The sequence below is a fragment of the Ixodes scapularis genome, unplaced genomic scaffold (assembly GCF_016920785.2).
Source record: "Ixodes scapularis isolate PalLabHiFi unplaced genomic scaffold, ASM1692078v2 PGA_scaffold4__175_contigs__length_147842914, whole genome shotgun sequence".
NCBI classification, from domain to species: domain Eukaryota; kingdom Metazoa; phylum Arthropoda; class Arachnida; order Ixodida; family Ixodidae; genus Ixodes; species Ixodes scapularis.
Window position 1 is genome coordinate 117439901 of NW_024609879.1, and position 21797 is coordinate 117461697.

Here is a 21797-nt window from a genome sequence, read left to right on the forward strand (position 1 = left end):
GTTGATGCTATCGTATGTAGTTGTACGCAAAGTGCACGTGTGTCTGTTTGTGATGAAGTTGCCTCAAGCGCAATATGTAGCTGCGCACGATAATATATATATATATATATATATATATATATATATATATAAACTGGGAAGAAAAAAAAAAACCTCGGTGAGAACAGCATCAACGGACGATTTATTCTTCGATGTTTCAGCCGGAGTCCGGCCTTCGTCAGGACAAAGCCCGTACTACGCAAAGAATAAATCGTCCGTTGTTGCTGTTTTCACCAAGGTTTTTCTTCTTCCCAGTTATATACCCACGCCTCCGGCCTCCTGCCACCATGCCCGTTATATATATAGTCAAAGATGCGTACTGTCGTAGTTACTTATTCGAAGTTTATATATACATATATATATATTTTTTGCAACCTATTGTTTGAGCGGTACCTGGCGGTAGCTAGCGCCACCTAGCCTAGATATTTGTAGTTACTCAGTTACTCGGCTTGAATCTATCATCTACTGGGGAGCCTTTCACGCTTCGCGATATCTACTGAACCGTGCAATGAGCAAGGAAGGCTGCATTGAATTTGCTGTTTCGAAAGCAACCTTCTGTTCGCGAATAGTTTCATACTCCTACACGATGTGCGGTGCTAACGAAGGAATTCTGGCACAGGGAATACCAAAGGTAAGACATGAAGTGCAACAAGTGGCCGGGCTTCCACTGAATCGGATTATCATCACAGTTTTCAAAACGCAAATGAGAGGCTGCGTTTTAAACTCTAAGCTTCCTTGCCTGAGTAGGAAGCCGGCCTTGGCAAGAAATACAGTATGTAAAAATTTGTCTTATGTTTTTATTTGCTGCTCCTTTCGCTTAGAAAGCATCAAATAAATTCAAGCTGTCTGATTGTTTTTCTCTTTTTTTTTTGCGATATTGTTTAGCAGGTTTTGAAGGGCCGCCTTTAACGCGATGCATTTTCCGGTCTGAGAACTATGCAAACTATTTCCGGGTGATTCGCGGCAGCGTTCCGTGTCAAAACCGACCATCTTGGGGTCGTTGTTAAGTCTCATTGGAGTCAATTCACTCGATCCAGGACACCATGTTGAGATGCAGAGGAGGGAGGAATTTTGCTTTCCCGTTTGCAGGGACGAATGTTGCTTTGCCTCTACAGGAACGAAGGGAATTAACAATATCGTTTTTTCGTTTATTATGGAGTATTTAGATCCTTTCTTTCTAAGGGTGTGTCGCTTGTTTTTGGACTTGTGGGTCAAAAACATAAAACAATATGTCTATGATAATACACCAAAGTTAAGATATACACAAAACTGATTGAATAAAAAAGTTTATAGTTTTCGTTCTCGTCAATTATTTGATCGTTGCTTGTAGCAACCTAGAAAACCCCATGCATTCGGAAACCTATAAAGAAAAACAAACTTCAAAAACACGAAGCTCAGAAAAAAAAAGGACAACACACACACAGACAGGTCTGAGAGTTTACAAGATGTTGAAATTTCACCAGTTCGCCTGATTGCTTTTTTGTTATTTTCATAATGAAAAACAATATTACCAGCTTCATGCAGAGGGCAAAATATTGAACTAATTCTTCCGGAGTATTGAAGGCACTTTGGTGATCATCGTCAACCACAATTTTCAGTTCCGCAAAAAAATTTTTGCTACTTTTTATTTCTGGACCAACTGTAAGGAGAAACGTTGAAATACCATAAAACGTACATTTCAGTACAATGCTAGTCGCGAAATACAAAAAGAAAAAAAAAAAGAAAATCGTGGGAAAAAAGTTTTTTTTAATTGAATGGTACCGTTTTTCTTTAATATAGATCAAATTACAAAGTTGTAACTATCCTCATGCAATCTTCCGCGGGGAAAATAACCTAAGCATAACCAAAAATGAAAGCCAAGTTTCAATGATGCACTGCAAGGCTATTGCTGAGTATGTAGAAATCCTGTTAAATAAGTAAGGTGTTTTTTTGGTTTTTTTTTTTGTTTTTTTTTAGAAACGTTAAGTTTTTCATAGTTGCATTGGTATTTTTTTAAATGTTTCTATGCATGTGTCGGCGTTTTGGAGGGAGCACTCGCGGGGGCATAGCGGCCGCGAGGTGCAAGCGCTTCCCTCGCGGTCGTTAAGAAACGTCTTGGGTTTCGGGAGACTGCACGGACAGATCCCTGGGAGAGCCCATGCCATGAACTGCTTGTGGCTTTTAACCGAGTGTGCCTGTGTATAGAGCGTTTCTCCGCTTACTGTCTAATTGTCGTTTTTTGCCCGATGTAATAATGTAGCCGTTGGCGCGAACCAGACCGAGAAAAATGCAGGCAATGACTCTAAAAGAAATCTGGTTTTGGCGGTTGGAGCGCCAGGCTGACAGCTCGCCGACCATTCGGTAGCAGTGTACCACGTGGGAGTGTTGGAATTTGAAGGGATTGGTGGGTCCCCGAAGAGAAAAGAGGCCCCTATGAAGCTACAAATAGAGTGCTGAGAGGATTCTCTGGAATTGGATTGGTTTCTATTCGATTTTGGGAGACGGGGACAAAAGTGTGGTGTTTAACTTTTTGATTTTAACTCACTGTTGAGTTCATGTTGTTTTGTTTCGTAATAAACGTGGCCACACTTCCCACTGTGCAGCCAAACAACGTCTTAATGTGTTCAGCGGGATCGAACAACATTTTTTATTTTTTTTATTTTATCAACTTCTGATATGTCATCGGGCGAGCACCATCCGGGCCAGGATTCCACCCCCGTAGCAACGGAAAGTTGACTGTTATCGTTTATTTTTTTATTTTCGAGGCAATATTGAGGGTCGAATCACCGAATTTCACTCCCAAAAACTCAATTCGTTTGCACTTTCCGTAACACAGGGAAAGAACCCGTTTCTTATAAAAATATTTTCGGGTGATATTTGTTATTTTGACAGAATTTACAAAGGAATTTTACGCAGTGTAATGACATAGGCATAACATTAAGTTTCAATATATATCCTCGATTGTTTTGACTAATATACTAATACTTCATTCAAAATATTTCGAAACAAAGATTACCTTTGGAATTACCTCTAATACCAGCACGCTGTTCTACTTGAAATATCTCGTGGGGAATAGGACTGTCATCAGATCGAGCACCAACATCCAGGGGTGCGATTCTCAGCGTATCGCTTAGGATTCCTTTCTGTAACAAAAACATGTAGAATAAATAAAGTGTTAAGACATGCGCGATCGTCGTAATAAGCTGCCGCCTACCAAACTCAATGCAAGTATTGTAATAGGAACAGCCACAAATTATGAGACGCGACGAACCAAGATACAGATGGGAAAGTAGGTAGATAAAAGCAGGGAAAGGACGCAGGCAAGCTGGATCAATATACTGGACAAAAAGAAGGCTCATCTTCCAGTTTCGGGATTCTGGTCGTGCAACTTAAAATGTCTCACTTTGACTGACCACGAAGCCCAGATCGCGAGTCACAACGAGGTGAAAAATTGTTTTCTATGCACATTCTGGAACAATATTTTTTTAATGCGAAAGCATTAACTGGTCTTATGAAGCGAACAGGCGTTATCAGCTTTTGAAGCCGCGAAAGACGGCACCTAAATTACCCTGTCCCATGGAGCGAAGTCTGTAGTCTATAGAGGGAAACAACGAGTAAACTCTCGCAACGGCTGCGACGCGTCGTATCAGATGGTTCGTCAGCAAGCCACTGGGGTCGCTAAAAAAAAAAAGAAGAAGCGCATAAAAAAAGAAGAATAAAGCACTAAGAAAAATAAAGCAACGCAGATGCATTGCCACGGAAGCCCTGAAGTCGAGGGGAGAGGGGGGTGGGCGCCGCGCTTGCGCAGTGGGGGAGCGCGATGTCACCTTCGGAGTGCAGTGCGAAAAAGGAAGACGTGGCGCGCACTTGTAGGAATGCGCTGCGTGTAACGAATGTTTTTGCATTCTTACACGTGAGCAGTCTTTAGTTCCTTCTCGAATTTTTAATGATCAAATATGCTGATAAGAGAATATATTAGACCGCAGCTCTTAGGCGCCCGTTTCCGGCTTGAGCGGCGTCGCCGTCGCCGTCGCCGTGGGCGTAACCGCGCGGTGCATTATGGGACCCGTGACGTCACTGATGACGTCTGCAGTGACGTCACTGATGACGTCATTGGCATCCGTATTGTGATCGCCATCGTCCCTGATGACGTCATCAGTGATGTCACTGATGACGTCATCGGCATCCGCATCATCATCATCACGTGACCCCCGTGAGGTCACGTGACCCTCGTGAGGCGACGGCGACGCCACTCGGAGGGAGGAGTAGCAGACAGGAAGAGGATGTGAGGAGGAGGGAGGAAGGATATACCTTCCCCTCAGTACCCTTCCCCTCCTCCTCCCCAAGACCTGCGCTCTAATTCGGCGTTACACGGAGTTGTAAACGGCTTTTATTTTTTACCTCTTACTTTCACCTTCTGAATATTTTAAATAAACTCAAAACTAGGGCTTTTTGGACCATATTATACGATTAAATGACTGGCTGGAGGGAAGCCAGAAATGTTCCAGGGTGTGTACCGATGTTGTCAAAGTTCAATGTATTTGCAATATTATTTCTGTCTACATATCGATACGATGATGAGAAGGAAGTTTGAGCTCGGCTAATCGAGGAAGAAGAAGAGGAAGCTGCGATTCGGGGGCTCGCAGAACCGCCATCTTTCAACCTCTTGTTTATTGTAAAATATAATATATGTCATAATCACCGTAGCAATATATGTATAAAAAGCTAAGATACACACGAAATATAGTGACTTATAAAGCGGTAAGTTATTTTCGTGCTGGACATAGCATGTCAAAGGTTTCATGTGTGACATGTTTGGTCAAGCTTTTATAAAATGGTCGTAGTAAATGAAAAATAACTTTTCGATATTGTGGGAAATGTTTTTCTTAGTGAGCAAAGCTTTTTCCATATCACATTCGCAACACTTCTTCAGGAAACATGGATAGGTAATATTTCTTCAGGTTGTGATGCTCATTTGATGGGCTTGTACAGTATCTCAATATCGGAACCCCCTTCCATGTACGTCTTATTTGTATCTCCAATAGCATTTAATAGATTACTCCGGAATAGTGCCAGAATAGGGCATACTATATCTAAATACGAAGACATAATATGGGGAATTTAGTTTAATGCCACAGGCGTGTGTTTTATTTATACTGGGTGGGAATTTTGGAAGAACCAGAATCTGAAAAAAAAAGAAGCTTGCAATAGAGACTTAGTGATTTAAATAAAAAGTGACAATTAATATTTTAAATTTTTGACTTCCAGGGTCACAATGTAGTTGGAGAATTGACTCTCCACATCATTAGTTTAGCCGTGGACTAAAACTTTGGTTTGGGTTCGTGGTAGGCGTGCGGGGCAAGAAATATCACGGGTCTGCACGGCTTGAAACCGAATTTGAGCCGGGTAAACGAGCCCGTAATTTCGATTCTTTCATTCTTTGCCGGCTCCGCATCTCGCGTGTCTGCGCTTCGAATGACGTCAGGAGTGCCAGGCAAGCCAAGAGCAGAGGCATTGACGCCACGAGTGGGCTTTGCTGCCTTTGTTGGCCGAGTTTCGGTTTCAAACCGCATACAAGGGCGATATTGCTCTCACCGTAGCCTCACTGTAAATTTAAGGGCAGCTCTTAGGCGCCCGTTTCCGTGTTTCGCGGCGTAGGCGTCGGCGTAACCGCACTAAATTTAGCGGTAATATTGGCGTCACGAGATTTAGTGGGAAAATGACGTCACGTCACCTCTACACCAATTCGATTTCCCGCTAAATTTAGCGGGGAATTCAATTGATGTTGAGGTTGCGTGACGTCATTTTTCCCGCTAAATCTAGTGGAAGAACTGAATTTGCTCATCTGTGACGTAACACCAAGTAATGTGACGTCATTTCCCCCATCTAAGTTTAGCGAGGAAACTGAATTGGAGGAGGAGGGGAGAGGAGTGGATGGAGGAGAAAGAGGAGGAGGGGCATAAGCTCCCTTTCTCCTTCTCAAGAGCTGCGCTCTATTTTCGCATTACAGAGATTTAGAAACGTCTTTCATTTCATAAATAATAATTTTACGACACGCCTAAACTATAATGAGGTAATGTATCAATTGTCAAATTATATTATCCTTAAAAATTAAACAAATAAAAAAGGTTTGGTGAACTATTTAAGGTAGTCAATTAATTATTAAATTTCACATCTTTCCTAGTAGCCCCCATGACCATCAAATCAACGCCTAAGCTAAAAAAAAAACACGGAAGTTTTTGTATTTCTTAGATTCTAGTCAAGCTAATACAAAACCCTGTATTTACAATGTTAATAGACTGTTTTGCCGGGCGAAGCCAACATTTGACTATTATTTTAAGCATTCTTTATTCGCCTTATCTTGAACGTAATTAAAAGTAAAATTATTTCCGATCCCTCTCAGGCTTCACATGTCTGTCCCTTCTTTTTTATACGAACAATGTAACCTTTATTTAAGGGTTTAGTTTAATAAATAATTTATAAGAAATACTGATTCATACTTTCCACTAGCAAGAAGAATAACAAAAATGTTCTTATTACTATGTTCGACTTACCAACAGAAAAATACAAACAACAAAAAAGTGCGAAATATGTTGGCTTCATAATAATCTTCGTGATGGCTGATTTCTCATTTAGATATGAATATTGATCCCGTCTACACCAAATATGATGTCTTTAATCTCTTATTAGCTTACATCTAAAATAATGTCATTTGTTGTTGTTGTTGTTGTTGATGTTGTTTTTGTTTGGGGGGGGGGGGACGGGGGACACGTGATTTTCTTATTAAATGTATAATCTTCTTTGTGTCACCTGGAAGGCACACTCTCTGTGCTGAGTGAGTTTTAAACGGGAGGTGCAGAGAAAGAACAGTGTTTTACATACCACTTTGACACCGCCGTTCGTTTCTTCTATGTTCACTGACGCCATTCGATTTCTATCATGATAGATGTTTGCTTCAAGCTCCTTTCCGTTCATCTGAAAAAACATATTAAAAGGAACATAGTGCACATATTGTCATAAAGCACACACCTATTTTAAAAAAAAGGTGGTCTCCTCTATGAACATTTTAAACAGTTCGTATGGTCGTAGCAAAGCCAACTTATTCGTTAACATGGCATACAGTTGGGCCACTTTGCGCTTGAGTGCGGTGAAAACAGCACAGAAAAACTTCAACGTAAAATCAGCAGGGGAGCGTTAATTGGTTTGGAACGCGTTGGACACATTACACACTCATGGCGTCTCCGAGTTTATGAAAATTGTTAAGACTGGTTTAGAGAATGAAGAAAATATTCCCTGGAGAAGGGGAACAAGAGGGATAAACGATAAACACAAATCTCCAAACACGGCTACGTGACTAGTGCGTGACAGAAGAAATCCACGTGGTCCTGTTATCAAACCAGGGACCTCTCCGTTTCCAGCGGAGCGCCCTACCAACTGAGTTAACTATGAGTCAGACGTCTGTAGAGCAAACCTGTTTTATCAGCTGCCACCAGTCTAGCACCAGCAAGAGTGAACAGCCTGCATTTTAAGTTTATGATGATATAGAATTCATGCAAAGGTGTAAGCGAGCTTGACAAGGGTGTCGAAAATAACCCCTGGAAAAGAATAACAAGGGGGACAAAGGGAAAACACAAATCTCCAAACACTGACTGTTTTTTACCAGGACCAGGTATATTTTTTCGGTCGCGCACCAGTCATTTAGCTGTGTTTGGAGATTTGTGTTTGTCCTGTGTTTCCCCTCTCCAGGGATTATTTTCTTCATTCTTGACCAGCTATAGCTTACCCCTTTGCATTATTTGTATTATTACCATAACCTTAAAATGCAGGCCGTTCACCCTTGTTGGTGTTACACTGGTGGCAGCTGAAAAAACCCGTTCGCTCTACCGACGTCTAACTCCTGGTTAGCTCAGTTGGTGGAGCGCTCCACTGGAAATGGAGAGGTCCCTGGTTCGATACCAGGTCCAGGAGCATTTCTTTCATTCGCGCACAAGTCTCCTAGCTCTGCTTGAAGATTTTGGTTTGTCCTTTGTTACTCTTTTCCAGGGACTATGTTCTTAATTCTTGTCCAGCTCGCTTGCGCCTTTGCGTTAATTGCATTGTCCACACTAGTCTAAATCCGTTTTGGAGTCCTAGTGATCTTGGATTTTGAGGAGCTTTTTGTGACAACTGAAGTAATCGCGAGGGGGAGGGGGTATAGTTTAATTGTTTTGCACAGTCGTTATGCCACTGGCCCGCTGCGCTATCCATTGGCGCGTTATGAATCGCCCTGTGGCGTTGCGAGAACACTCAAGGAGCTACGCTTTGTCATAGGCCTGCTGCGCTGAAGCTTTGATCAGACTGTGGCGCCCTCATTAAGGTCGAAAGCTACAACCAGCAAAGTCGTATCTTATATCCACCTACGGCTAACGTTCCCTGCCAATTGACATTGGGCTAAGGCGAACGTTCAGGTGGGTACTCCTCATCGCGGACCTCTAACCGGCCATCTTAGGCGCTGATTTTCTCGACCACTTCGGGCTCACAGTCAACTTTCGCAGACGCACACATAGATTTCTGGACAAACTTCATGACGTAATCAGTACAGTGACTCTGCGATCTCCCACACCAAGCTTCATCCTTTAGGGTTATTTTAACTATCCAAATATTGTGTGGTCGGCGGAAACAGCTTACGCAAGCTCTTTTTCGCCTGACAGTGACAAATTCCTCAAATTATGTTCTGACTACAATTTCTCTCAGCTAGTGTCTCGCCCCACCAGAATTACGCCCTCCTGCGCCTCAGTGTTAGATGTTGTACTGTTAACCTTCACCGGCCTTGTTTCCCCTATTACCTATCTACCTGCTTTTAGTGATCCTTTATTGCTGCATTTTACCTTAAATATTACCACAAGTCATTTCCCGAAAATAGTTAAACAGATTCGTGATTACGGAAAAGCTCATTTTACGGCTATAAATAGTGAATTGTGTGAATTTCTGAGTTACTTTGTGGAAAATTTCTTTGGACACTCTGTAGATGAAAATTGTCTGTTTCAAAACAAAGTTAATTATCTAATAAGCACATAATTTCCTCTTCGCACATTATAAACCAAAAGTAATTCCCCTTGGTACAACACCAGACTTAAACAACTTTCCAATAAAAAGAAACGCCTATTTCGCGTAGCCGAACTTTCAAAACAAGATAGTCATTTTAACGCCTATCATTGCACCGAGCAGGAATATAAACGTGTAGTATTAGAAGTAAAACGCAATTTTTTTTACTAACACGTTGCGCACAATTTTATCTACAAATGTTCGCCACTTTTGGAACTTAATCAAACCTAATTATAACCACGGTGACCAGAATCTTACAAACGCAGATGGGGAACCAGTAGGTCAAGATGAGTGTGCATCATTCCCAAACGATATATTTATACAGTCTTTTTCTTCCACCGATGTATCCGTATACCCCAACTTTAATTGCCCTGACTTTTTGCCAATGAATCCAATAGTAATATCATATTGCCGCGCGCAGCTGGCCAATTAGGCAGCGCACGCGTGGCCTAACGGTTATCCTACCTGCCTGCCACGCGAAAAGCCAGGGTTCGATTCCTGGGAGCGACCAGTCTTGTACACGTTACTTAAAAAAAGTAATCGATTACAATTACTATTACTATTGGCTAAAAAGTATTCGATTAGAATACTTGATTACTCGACGGCAAAAGTAATTGGACATTACCTAAATAAATAATCGTTACTTTTCCGATTACTTTATTGTGTGAAGACACATCTTTTGCGCTCATAACAATGAACTGCTTCCAACCTATATTTCACATTTGCACAAGTATTGAAGAAGAAAAACTGGCTCCCTCTTCGTGGTCGTTGCACTTTCACAATGCGGACACAAGCATAGAATTTGTTTGAACACGTTTAATGATTTGGGCGTTCGCCAGTGTGTGTGTGTGGGGTGGGGGGGGGGGGGGGGGGGGGGGGGGCTAAGGGGGTTCGCTTGAGCAAGAGTTCTCGCTCAAAGTTTGCGTCGCTCATTTTATTACTCACATGTGGATGAGGTCGCATGTCATACAAAAGAGCAGCAGCTCCAGGATTTGAAACGGATCATGTGTAGTATCCATTGGCGGAAGAGATCGCCCCGACCACTTCTCAACTCGAAACATTGCTTGTCACAAAGACCACGTAGGGGAAATGGGGAAATATTTCAACTGCCTTTGTTCTATTTTGCTCCCACTTTAGGCATTCTTCGGTTCTGGTTCTCCTACGGGCTGCGAATAGGTACCCTAAGCAGGATTTTTTAATTTTTTTATTTCTGTGTGTGTGTGCGCGTGGGGGCTAGTTTGAACGAAGGACTCACAAAGCTACATTCTGTTTCCTCAAACTTCGCCCTGAATGGCCTTTGTCACGCACTGTGGCTTCCCTGGGGCTTCCCACTCCCAGTCCCAGCTCAAAAAAAAACAAAAAAAAACCCGGACATTTCACAGAAACTGTACATAGCAAGAGATTGACCTCGTTTCCAACAGCTCCGCAAAAAGTTTTCTTTTTTTCCGATCGAAAAAAAAAGCAAATTTTATTTTTGTCAATTTATAAAAAAAAAGCGTGTGCCGGAGGGGGGGGGGGGGGGGTCCCGTGGACAAATGTAATGGCTACAAGTAATTTTATTACTTCGAAAAGTAATCAGATTACTCTTGTGATTACTGCCTAATAATAGTAGTCAACTGATTACAAAATTACTCCCAAAAGTAATCGATTACAAGTAATTTGATTACTTGTAATGCGTACGGTACAAGTCTGGGAGCGACGCACCTTTTGTTATTCCTGTAATTTAGTTTTCTTTGCAGAGTACACCTTGTCTAATGGCGAAGGTCGGTAACGCTCGTGTAAAAACACGTGGCATTGCACTCCCGCGCAATTCCAGGTGCTCTATTAGTGCGCGCACCTCAGGATCGTCTCGTTGACGACAGGCCATGTCGTCGGTGTTTACTGCGCCCAGGAAATACTCGTCGTCATCGTCGTCGCTGCTGCCGGAAGGTGTTTCGACGGGAGCTCTGGACAGGCAGTCGGCGTCGCTGTGCTTGCGGCCTGACTTGTAGACCACGGTCATGTTGAACTCTTGTAGTCGAAGACTCCATCGCGCGAGGCGTCCTGACGGGTCCTTGAGGTTCGCAAGCCAGCAGAGCGAGTGGTGGCTCGTGACTACGCGGAACGGGCTCCCGTATAAGTACGGACGAAACTTCGTGATGGCCCAGACGACCGCAAGGCACTCTTTCTCAGTCGTGGAGTAATTTCTCTCCGCCTTGGACAATGTCCGACTTGCGTAGGCGATGACTCGCTCGGTGCCTTCTTGTACTTGAACCAGTACAGCACCAAGTCCTCCGTTACTTACGTCCGTGTGAATCTCGGTTTCCGCATTCTGGTCGAAATGTCCAAGAACAGAAGGAGCCTGCAGTTGTCGCTTCAGCCCGTTGAATGCCTGCTGCTGCCCTTCTGCCCATTCGAACTTCTCGGCGTCCTTCGTGAGGTTTGTAAGCGATGCGGAAATCCTTTCGAAATCTCGAAATCTCGAACGAAGCGCCGATAGTAGGCACAGAGCCCAAGGAACCTTCGCACGGCCTTCTTGTCTCTTGGCGCTGGAAATGCTGCAACGGCGCGAGTCTTGTCTGGGTCTGGGCGAATGCCTTCGTTACTAACCACGTGACATAGGAACTTCAGTTCGTCATAGGCGAACCGACACTTTGACGGATTGAGGGTGAGTCCGGCAGTCCGTATGGCGTGCAGAGCAGACTTGTGGAAGGTCTATCACCAAACTCTGGTAGCGCTTCTAGACATTCCTAAGACAACAATCATTACCCCATCCGGCCTTTTTTAGCCTATCCGAATACTTTTCGACCTCAAATATTTGACTTAGACATTTCAAAGATTTATCGATGATGTCACCAGAAGACTCCATTTTATCTTCGCCTAATTCGAAGACATCCTCATAGGCAGCACAACCACGGTTGAACACGAGCAACACCTTCATCTACTATTCAACCGAGTCCAACAAGCCGGCGATGTTGTCAAGCCGAGCAAATCCATGTACGGTGTAGACGACCTGGTGTTTCTAGGCCACCACATCACACCGCAATTAAGGAATCATATCCCTTTCTGAAAAAGTTGAAATCATTCGCGGATTCCGTGAGTCGTCTTCTCTTGGAAAGTTTCAGGAATTTCTAGGCCTGTTGAATTTAAACGGCAGGTTCATACCTCACTGCACCACCATGTTGAACCATTAACGGAGCTTTTAAAGACAACGAAAGGTCTTCAATCACCACTTCTATGGGACGAGCAGGTTGGCTTAGCATTCGAATCAGTAAAAGAAGCCCTGTCAAGTGCAACACTCCTTGCACACCCAGTGCCAAATTTTATCACTCGCTGCGTGGCTGATATCGCGGATACTGTAGTTTGCGCAGTGCTGCAACAGCATTTAGATGGCGACTGAAATCCCATAGTGGTTTGGGTTTTTTTTTCACAGAAGCTAAAGCCGCCAGAAACTCGCCCCAGTACATTCGGTGCGAGGGATGCTGGCTACATATTTAACTCAGAGGCATTACCCCTACTTTTTCGAAAGAAACAAAACTGCATATCCTCACCGACCACAAGCCACTGACATGCATTTAAAGATAACCACTGCATATACTCTGGACGAGAAATTCGCCGTCTGGAGGACATTTTGCAATTCACCGTCGACCTCGGTCACCATCAAGAACCACAGAATACAGCTGCGGACGCGCTGTCACGTGTCGGTGCCATGTCTTCAATTTACCGAGAGAACTCTTTTTCTCCATATGAAAAAACGTCAACATTCTCTTCTTTCATCACAATCACAACGAATTACGAAATGTGATGCCTAGTTTACAGCCTCTAATACCCCGTGAACCAGCGCAACTTAAAGTTTTCTCCAGACAAGACCTCTCCACTTGCAGCCATGCTTTCCTACTCAAAGACGCAATAAAAAAGGGTCTTTCTCCACCTTACGATGGTCCTCACAGGGTTTTGGCACGCACCACGAAGATTTTCGCGCTGGAGGTCAACGGTCGCCAGGAAAATATATCGGCTAACGGCATAAAATCCGCCTTTATGAACAGCACTGATTCAACTACCGTCTCCAGATGACCACATGTTCCTGCTCGACCCACCAACCACCGTTTCGTGGCATATTTAATTCACGATCTCAACATCACCCTCCAGATGACAGCTTTATAGGCGGTGCTCTGACTTTGCCTGGGTCGGCGCGGTAGCCCCAAGAAACAACTCAACGATAAACTGGCGTCTTTCTGACGCACCACCGACACCCCGACCTGGGGCCCTAATCTGGACACTTGGCAAAGAAGTAGGATAGAAATCCGATGGCCGTGATTGGCCAACGCCGTCCTTGCCCTTGGCGCCGGCCAATCATAGCCGCCAGATTTCTTGCCGACTTCCCCGCCAAGTGTCCACACTATTGCCCCTGCATGAACACTCACGTTCCTTTCTTTCAGAATGCAGCATACCATGTTTGATTCTTGGGGGGGGGGGGGGGGGGGGGGGGGGGGGAGGAAATCCTGTGGCGACAATCTATGATATAGAAGAAAAGAAATGCCACATTCGTCTTGGGCGTACCGCACCGCACCGACGGACGCGTCACGGTCGCCTGGTAGTGTCGGTGCGGCTGCACTACGTTCGCCAGGGACTTCATGGGGCGCGCGGAAGGAGACCACGCAGGTCCTCGCACTGCGACCTTGAGTTAACGCTCTCCGCTTCCTTCGGCACCTCTTCTCTCTCCGTCTCTCCCCTCGTCGTCGTCGGTCTTCCTTCCTCGCCTCGCAAAACATGGCGGCCCGCAGCTCGAGAGAACGTGATGTCGGCGCTGCTATCTTCTTTCCCTCAATCCCTCTGCTCTAGCTGCGATACCAGCAGTGAGGACGGGCGACGGTTTTTCCCTTTTCGGGAAGTGTGTGTGTGCGGTGCTGGCGTTGCGTCGGCCACCGAGCAACCAGTCCACCACGCCGGGCACGTGAAGCTTTCGTCGTTCGTCTGATTCAAGACGTCGGTGAGTTTGGGTCCCGCAGTGGGGACTTTCCTTTATCGGAATTTTCGTCTTCTTTGCACCGGCGAACTTGTTTCCCGGCTGCAGTTTGTGTCGCGAGCGGTGAGTTGTTTGGCGTTGTGTCGGAAATTATGTGCTGTCTTGTTTTTTTTTTTTAATTTTTTTTTATTTTTTTGCGGCCCCGCTGCCCGAAGGTTCGTGAGTGTGTTGTTGGAGTAACGCGTGTTAGCATTTCGTTTTGATGGCTTTGTCGTGTTCCCACCGTGCGCGGCATTTTATTGCCTAATTAAATTTCTTGTTTTTCGTTTAACCCCTGCGTGCCCTCGCCTCTGTTGATTTTCACATCGGACGTGTACCTAACGCTGGTCACCAGTCCGGCAATAAAATAGCATATGTGTAAACGCTCTGTTTTATAGTCCAGGTGCTTTTGTTTTTACGTTGGCGGGCGAATTTTCGGTATAACATGTACATACTTGAACCCTCCACTTGAAAGAAAATGTGTTACTTTCATTTCTCGCTAGTTGGCGCGAGCCACCGCCCCACTCTTGCGGATATTTTTTATCGTCCACTCGTTCATGTTTTGCCCTTGCAGTGACCGCACCGAGCGCGTCGCACGGCGGGATGCTTCGCGTTCGCCTGGTAGTGCGTCATGTGGTGCACCTACGCAGTGGTGTTTACTTGGGGGCGGCATTTTCTCGGTGCCGTGCGCGCCCCAGACGAATGTGACAGAAGTATAACCGCGAGGTTACTGTCCCGCGCATTTAGGAATTAAGCAGTGCAAGTGCTGACATGAGATTGTTCGGACGTCCTTACAGCCGAGTAACGAAGTTAAAAAGTACTTATACTGCTACCCCTGTTAAAAAAAAAAAAAAAGTGTCGCCGTCATCCCGACATCCATAGCCTCTTCAGCAATTTGAAGAAAGTAGCCACTCATATCGATGCGCCATTTCTGTTCTCAACCTCTTGCAAGTTTCGAAGCCTTTGCCCAAGAACTAATAACTAGAGAGAAGCGAGTTACGCATGCAACAAGAGGCGTTGAGTTGACATTGTGGGAAGAAATAGAAACCCACTCGCACTCGAATTGCAATAGTCCCTTGTCATCAAGGACAAGAGGGAAAAATGTGTCCGCGCTCCTTCAGTTGCACTCCGCCAGAAAAAGGAAGCGTTCCTGCGGGGTGGCCAGGGTGTCCGGGCAAGGATAGAAGAAAGAAGAAACCGCAACTACCTCATCCCCAAAAAAGCAGAAATTGAAAAGCGGCTTAAAAAATAGAAACATATGAATTAAGCGATAAAAAAATAAAAAGAGAAATTATTTTTCACTCGACAAGATAAAAATAAAAATAGGAACATTAAACAGTTGTAAGTCCAGCAGTGTGAATGGTGTTTTTTGTGCGTGGTGTGATCTTTGTGCAGATGGCCCATCGAAAGCATTTCAACAAATACGTGGGATGCGCCACGTCGGTGGTTTATCAGATTCCGACAACGTGTGGGCGCGTTTACATTGGCCAAACCGGCAGATGCCTGAAGGGTAGAGCAAGAGAACATGACCTTTCAAGAAAGCGAACACCGCCAGGCCACTTGGCGGTGCACTGCCCTGCACAAAGGTTGCTGCCAGTCAAAGCTCTAAACAAAAAAACAACAAAAAAAGAATTTTATGTTTTTCGGCTTTTTGCAGCGTACTTTGTCCAGCTGCTTGCGCTCAATTTCACTTCCTCCTCGTGTCGCCCAGCAAAGGTTTCGGGCAGCGTATTACACGGTTCCGGGTTGGATTTCTACTGAGCCGCTAGATAAATTTATCTCGTTACGATTAGGTATTCCTAGGTATAATTTTGTATGACCATGTATGATGGGCATCTTCTATATCATGATATACTTTGTGTATGCGTTATGTTGCCTTGGCATTCATGTAATTCTTGTTAGTCACTCTCAAGTGTAACTCTTTTAAAATGAATTCAACCTATAAAAAAAACGTAAAACCAAAACAAGTCAAAGGGGAATTTCGGCTATTTTTTCATGGACGCTGATTTGCCTAAAAATTGGCTCAACACATCGATAGACAAGGCTGTACAAGTTCCCCAACTATTGTGTTAAAAGAAAAACATTTCGCGAAATTATTGCATTTTCGAATTTAGTTTTCATCGTATTTCTCAAACCGGGAGCCCTTACTGGCAGCATTGAATTGTGACGACAGAAATGGTACAAAGTAGGCAGCAAGCCATGTTCCCAACTAATTACAAGACGTTTGATGGTGGGAAAAGAGTGCTTGGTAACTGATTCATTGAGAAGCACGCAAAAAACGCTCGACATACTCTGGTTAAGATTACCTGCGCGACCCGAAAGTCTGCACCATTTCGGACGTCACAGCACTGGAGAGCGCGCGGAAATTTGAATCTTGGCTTCTGCATCATCTTCTTTTACGGTTTTCTGACTTTCTATTTTGAATTTCGAAAAACAAAAAATAAATAGCATACCGTGAAGACTAACGTCCGGGTAGTTAGGAAACGCAATTCCTTTTGGGTAGGTAAAAAAACGACCAGAGTACCGCACTAAGGTGGAAAACTAATGACGGTGATTCCGGGGGCTGCTGTAATTCTCCTGGAATGTTTTACTATAGCAGCAAAACACCCTATAAGTTTGCCTTTTTCTAATCAAGGCATTTTTGATGTTTTGGTGATCTCATAAATTGAGTGATGTGAATTATATTGTCTTTGTTACGGACAATGTGCGTTCAGCTTATTACATTGTACCAACAAGAATACCGCCCTGGACACCACTTTGCGGCAAGCGGATTGAGATGCACATAATTTATGAACGTTTTGAGAGAAAAAAAGTTCCCTCATCGCGCGAGCTCTACACGTTCGAAGGCTACCGGTATGGCTGCCGACGTTCTATTTTCACAGCTTCTATTTTTTTAATACATAAGAAATTCATGTGCAACAGAATCCTCTTGCTACATACAGCTTCTAAATTATTCGCAGTTCTATGTCGCAATTGGGGGAAGAAAGAGAGTGAGGGGATCCACGGGCGGCTGTTTCTTGACCGGCAGTTACTTAGAGGCCTCATTTGTATAAAAGTCAGTGTGTATCAGTTTATATAAACCAGGGTGTCGAACCGGAACCGAACCCAACCGAAAACCGGAACCGAACCGGTATTTTTTCCGGAACCGAACCCGAACTCGAACCGTTATATTGTTATCGCGATGAACCCGAACCGGAATTCAACCGGAAGAAAAATAACGGTTACCGGCTCATGTCAAAACGGTTCAGCCACGCGCTGTTGACAATGAATGTGCTATCAATGCCATTTGTTTTTTAAGTGCCGTCAACTGACACACACCTCGTTCACATATTTTTCTTCTCCACTCAATCTTAGGAATATAAACGCTGCATCCATGAATCTTGACATAGGAACCAGTATTACGCTGGTCGCGGCTTGCACGGAAAAAAAAATTAAAAGGCTCTGCAAAAAAAAAAAAAAAAAAAATCGCGTCACGGGATTTTATTTTTTTACAATCTCGTAAATCCTAAATGCTGCTGTGTGCTCATTTCATAACACGTTTCTAGAACGCGCGAGTTCTTGAAGCTTGCTTCCATCGGAATGAGAAAAGAAAAGGCTGTGGAGTTTGATAATAATGCATCCGGTTTCGTATAGCACTTAGAAGCTAACATATTTGTGAGACAGCGAACTCTTCTATTTTAACATTTATCCTATTACGTCCTTCTGGCGTTGCGTTCGGTGAAGTGTTTTTCATATTCCATATCTTGTTTAATGAAAACTTCTTTAAGGGTCTAATTTGAGTTACCGAAGGCTAGTTCAATTAAAAAAAGCTGTATTTTCTCCCCACTGTTCCTTCAATTGCTTACACGCCGAGGTGGCGGGATAGTTAGCGAGTTCTACTTGTAAGTGGGTTTGTAAGGAGGTCGCGGATTTTACAGCTACTGCGTCGGACCCAATTAGATGAAGTCCGAATGCATAAACGTCGGTGAGATAACCTTTGAGTGCAGATAAAGGAACCATTCCTGGTAGAAATCCCTGAGCCTTACACTACGATGTATCCCGTTTCGTATGTGCTGATTTCAGATGTTTCATTTGTAATTTATTTTGATGTTGCAATTTGTAATTTATAATTTCCGAACCGGTTCGCGGATCGAATTAATCGAACTTGAACTGAACCGGAACAAAATTAATTTACCTGAACCTGAACCGTAACCGAACCCGTATTTTTTCCGGTTCGACACACTGATATAAACGCATTTTATTCTTCAGGTGTCGTCGAAGAAATCACCTGGTAGACCGCAATATACGTATACCTATAAGATAAAACATAAAAAAGACTCGTGTTATCAGTTGCATTTTTAAGATACTTAGCGGGCTGCTCCTGCGTCGCAAAGAATAGCGCAGCTATAGTCACGGACAAGATGAAAACGGCAATTATAGTCACTGACAAGGTGAGAAGTCCTCTAGCACGAACTTTCTCCGTGCACCCTTAGCGCACATAAAGCCAAAGCACGATAGAACGTGGTTAAAATAGCGCACACATAGAAAGGAACAGAGAAGAGAGAAGAGACAAGCGCAGACATGTTCAATCATTACCAACTCGTCCAACTAACCACTTTATAGAAGGCATGGAGCTCCTGCTGGAGACTCTGCGTTGGAAAGACACGCTCTTTTGTTCTCAATCTGTGAGTGACTATAAAAAGCAAGTAAGTTTCTCTCATTTGTACTTCCAAACAAAAACCAAAATTCGCCCTGGAAAAAAAAAAAAAAAAAAAAAGTTGGTATTTTTGGGGTTCTATCTCTGCATTGGAAACTTACAATTTGGTCGACTCTTGTTCCGTCAACGTTTTCCCTAAACACAATATTTTCCGAGAGTATTGAAGTCTTTTGTAGCCTTAGAACAATATCGTCTTGAATGTACAGCATCTTTTCAGCATCGAGTCCTCTTGCCTCAAGAAGCCTTGGATAGACGACTATGCCAGGCGAAGGAGCTGTGTTTGGCATAAAAGCGTATTTCATTAGTATTAAGTGCTCTGCCAGTATATATCTTCGTTGCATTCTAATTTCGGAAGTGTTAAAATCAAAATTAGTGTAATTTTCACAAAGTGCTCAAAAGTACCGTTTCTTTTTTTATAAATCTGTTACTGATTTTTGTAGCTGAATAACTGTTTAATACTATTTGTATCTCTCATGCATCGAAAGTCAAAATAGTCCCTACATGAGACAACAAACATAAGTCTACAGGTGTTTGCACATTTTTCAAGGGTGATGCAAATCATAAAATAGGCAACACCTAAGAATACATCCGGTATGATTTGTTCCAGTACTTTTAGTACTGAGATAAGAATGACCGCCGCACCGCAAAGCCCTTGATGGACAGGTCTTCGTTTCGAGCTATTATTCGTCTACGAATGACAAGGCACAACCTTTTAAAGTTTGCTCCTAAAATTACACGGAGCTGGATCCCAGATATGTGTGGTATTTAAGATAGTGCATCGCAAAACTCCGCTCAGGAAACTGTACGTTCTTTCTTTTCTGAAACATGCATTTCACTTAAACAAATGGACGGGTTGTCATGAAAACAAGATAATAGCAACTCGAATGCTACAGGAATATTCTTGGTGAGAGCCCTCTGGGCGACGTACTAGAACTCAGTTGGGAAACTGCCATAGAATCCTGCTCTGAAAAAGCGGTTCCAGTCCGTAATCGAGAACCGAACTAAATGCGATCCTAACACCGCCATTTCTTCTGCAGCGGCCGCTCCGAGAACTTCATGGCTGTAGGCATCGGTTCAGGTCTGGTCGTGCAAGGGCCGGTGGAGCCGTCTCGCAGTAGCTATATAAAGCAACTCGCCGCTAAAGGACGCCACTGTAATTGTATTTAGTTTGGACTCGGTAACGCGAGCAGCCCCGGTTTCAAGGGCGAGTTTCCCTACTGAGTGTTTTAATGACTCTGCCTTTGTGGTAACTCGCGATTGTCTTTTGTCACTTCGAATATTCCTTCGAAAAACTTGTGTGGCCCGCTTCGATATGGCTATTCATGCACGGATCCCAATGTTTCTAAATGGGAAGTCACTGACAGCCTATGAAACGCAGGGCTTGGCATATTATGTCCACGCTTCTCGCCTCGTGAATGGTTCTCCTGCGTATTTATCGGCTAATGCAGACATCTGATTGGCTGCGGAGAGATGACGAGATGCTCCAGATTCGCCACGCTCTGCGTTTCTTAAGCCAACCGTGACTATAGCGTGACAGTAATCTAGTTGGATGTCGTTGCGAAGCATCAGAAACAAAGGGAAAAATGGGAAGACGCCATATTAATTGCCGACATTTGCTTCGTCATGAGGTGCCAGTTTTGGCTACCTGTTAATGTGGTGAATTCTAACTGACTCCATGGTGGCAAGGTGCCCGGTTTTCGAACAAGGCGCTTACATTAAATACGTTTTGATGTTCTCAGTATTTGTGGCACCTACAATCGGCGGGCGTGTGAGTCTAGGCTGGGTATCGAAACAACAACGGACCAATTGTTCGAGGAAGTTAAACTACGTTTTGCATTAGTAAGTGAACGCAAGGGGTGAGGTGTTGTCGTGACTACTAGGACACGCACTTACCAGAGTCGGTGACGCGTATAAGCAGCCCTGAGAGGAGCGCGCACTGAAAGATTGCAAACATCTTCTTAAAGTATTTGCTGAATGCAGATCGTCAATCCAGTAAGTGTTATATATATAGACATACTAGACCGTGAAACGCGTTTATTTCATCGCCATCTTTAAACGAATAGCAGGTGCGTACGTAGGGTGGCTGACATCTGTTTACGTCACGCACCTCTAGATCTTTTCGAAACGGTTATGACGTCAGTAAAAAGAGCGTGGATGCGTTCTGCGATGTGACGTCTAGAAACGGCACATGGAGCAGCGCACCTTTAACAAAAGCAATACAGTGAAAGTGCGTAAATTCCGTGATTTTCTAAAACTGAGAAATACGCTGAAAGTGAATGGCTATATTGTTGTAACGCGTGTGAAAACGATACGTTAAAATTTGCGTCCCTTTTTCGTGATGTGGGCATTGACGACTGACGTCATTAGGTTGTCGTATCTGCCTCAATGCTCTTTGTGTAGTCGTTCCTCCTGTTGTGTTTTCTGTTGTTGATTTCAAGCTGCAACGTAGCGCAGCTGGAAAGAAAGGGTTCTGCCACGAGAAAGGTCCAGGGACCGGTTACAACTTATATCATTAGTGGACTGTAATGTAAGTTCAATATTGGAAGAATGCATTTAATTCAATTTAAGTATATATTTCGTGTTTAGTTGAACGGAGCGCGTGTGTACGATCTCTTCTGTTGCTGTCCGCTCAGTCATGGTGGACTAGAGCAGGTGTAGCGATCGCTCGCTTCTCTCGGAATTCGAGAGCGTTCCCGGACTTCCTACCTTAGCGGCATGGTCAGCAGTGTATCACCTGAAGGGTGATAGCAACGTCGCAACAACACTCCGCGCTGCATCGGCGATTGCGAGATATTCTCGCCTTTCTACGCTCGCCCGCATGCTCTTGCCCGCTCAGGCGATCGACCAAGGTGTCAAGGCTCGGCAAAGGGAGCATCTGCGACCACTACAACACCTGTTTCTTCGTAGTCGTTTTGACCTCAAGAACCAGAACCACACTAAAAAAACATTCGGCTCCCCGCGGAGCATTACTATCTTGCTCCTTGATGTGGATAATTAAGGTACATGTAAGTGTGT

General features: G+C 44.0%; 1 protein-coding gene across 1 annotated transcript in view; it reads right to left on the reverse strand.

The window, feature by feature from the left end:
- Positions 1-20736, reverse strand: part of LOC115322947 (venom metalloproteinase antarease-like TtrivMP_A) — a 31285-nt gene extending 10549 nt beyond the window's left edge. The window contains exons 1-5 of the mRNA XM_040212634.1: positions 20676-20736; positions 18884-19056; positions 6901-6993; positions 3035-3161; positions 1551-1678 (exon numbers count right to left, since the gene is read on the reverse strand). Coding sequence (XP_040068568.1) covers positions 1551-1678; positions 3035-3161; positions 6901-6993; positions 18884-19056; positions 20676-20736 — 582 coding nt within the window. The remainder of the gene's footprint in view (positions 1-1550; positions 1679-3034; positions 3162-6900; positions 6994-18883; positions 19057-20675) is intronic.
- Positions 20737-21797: the final 1061 nt, after the last annotated feature.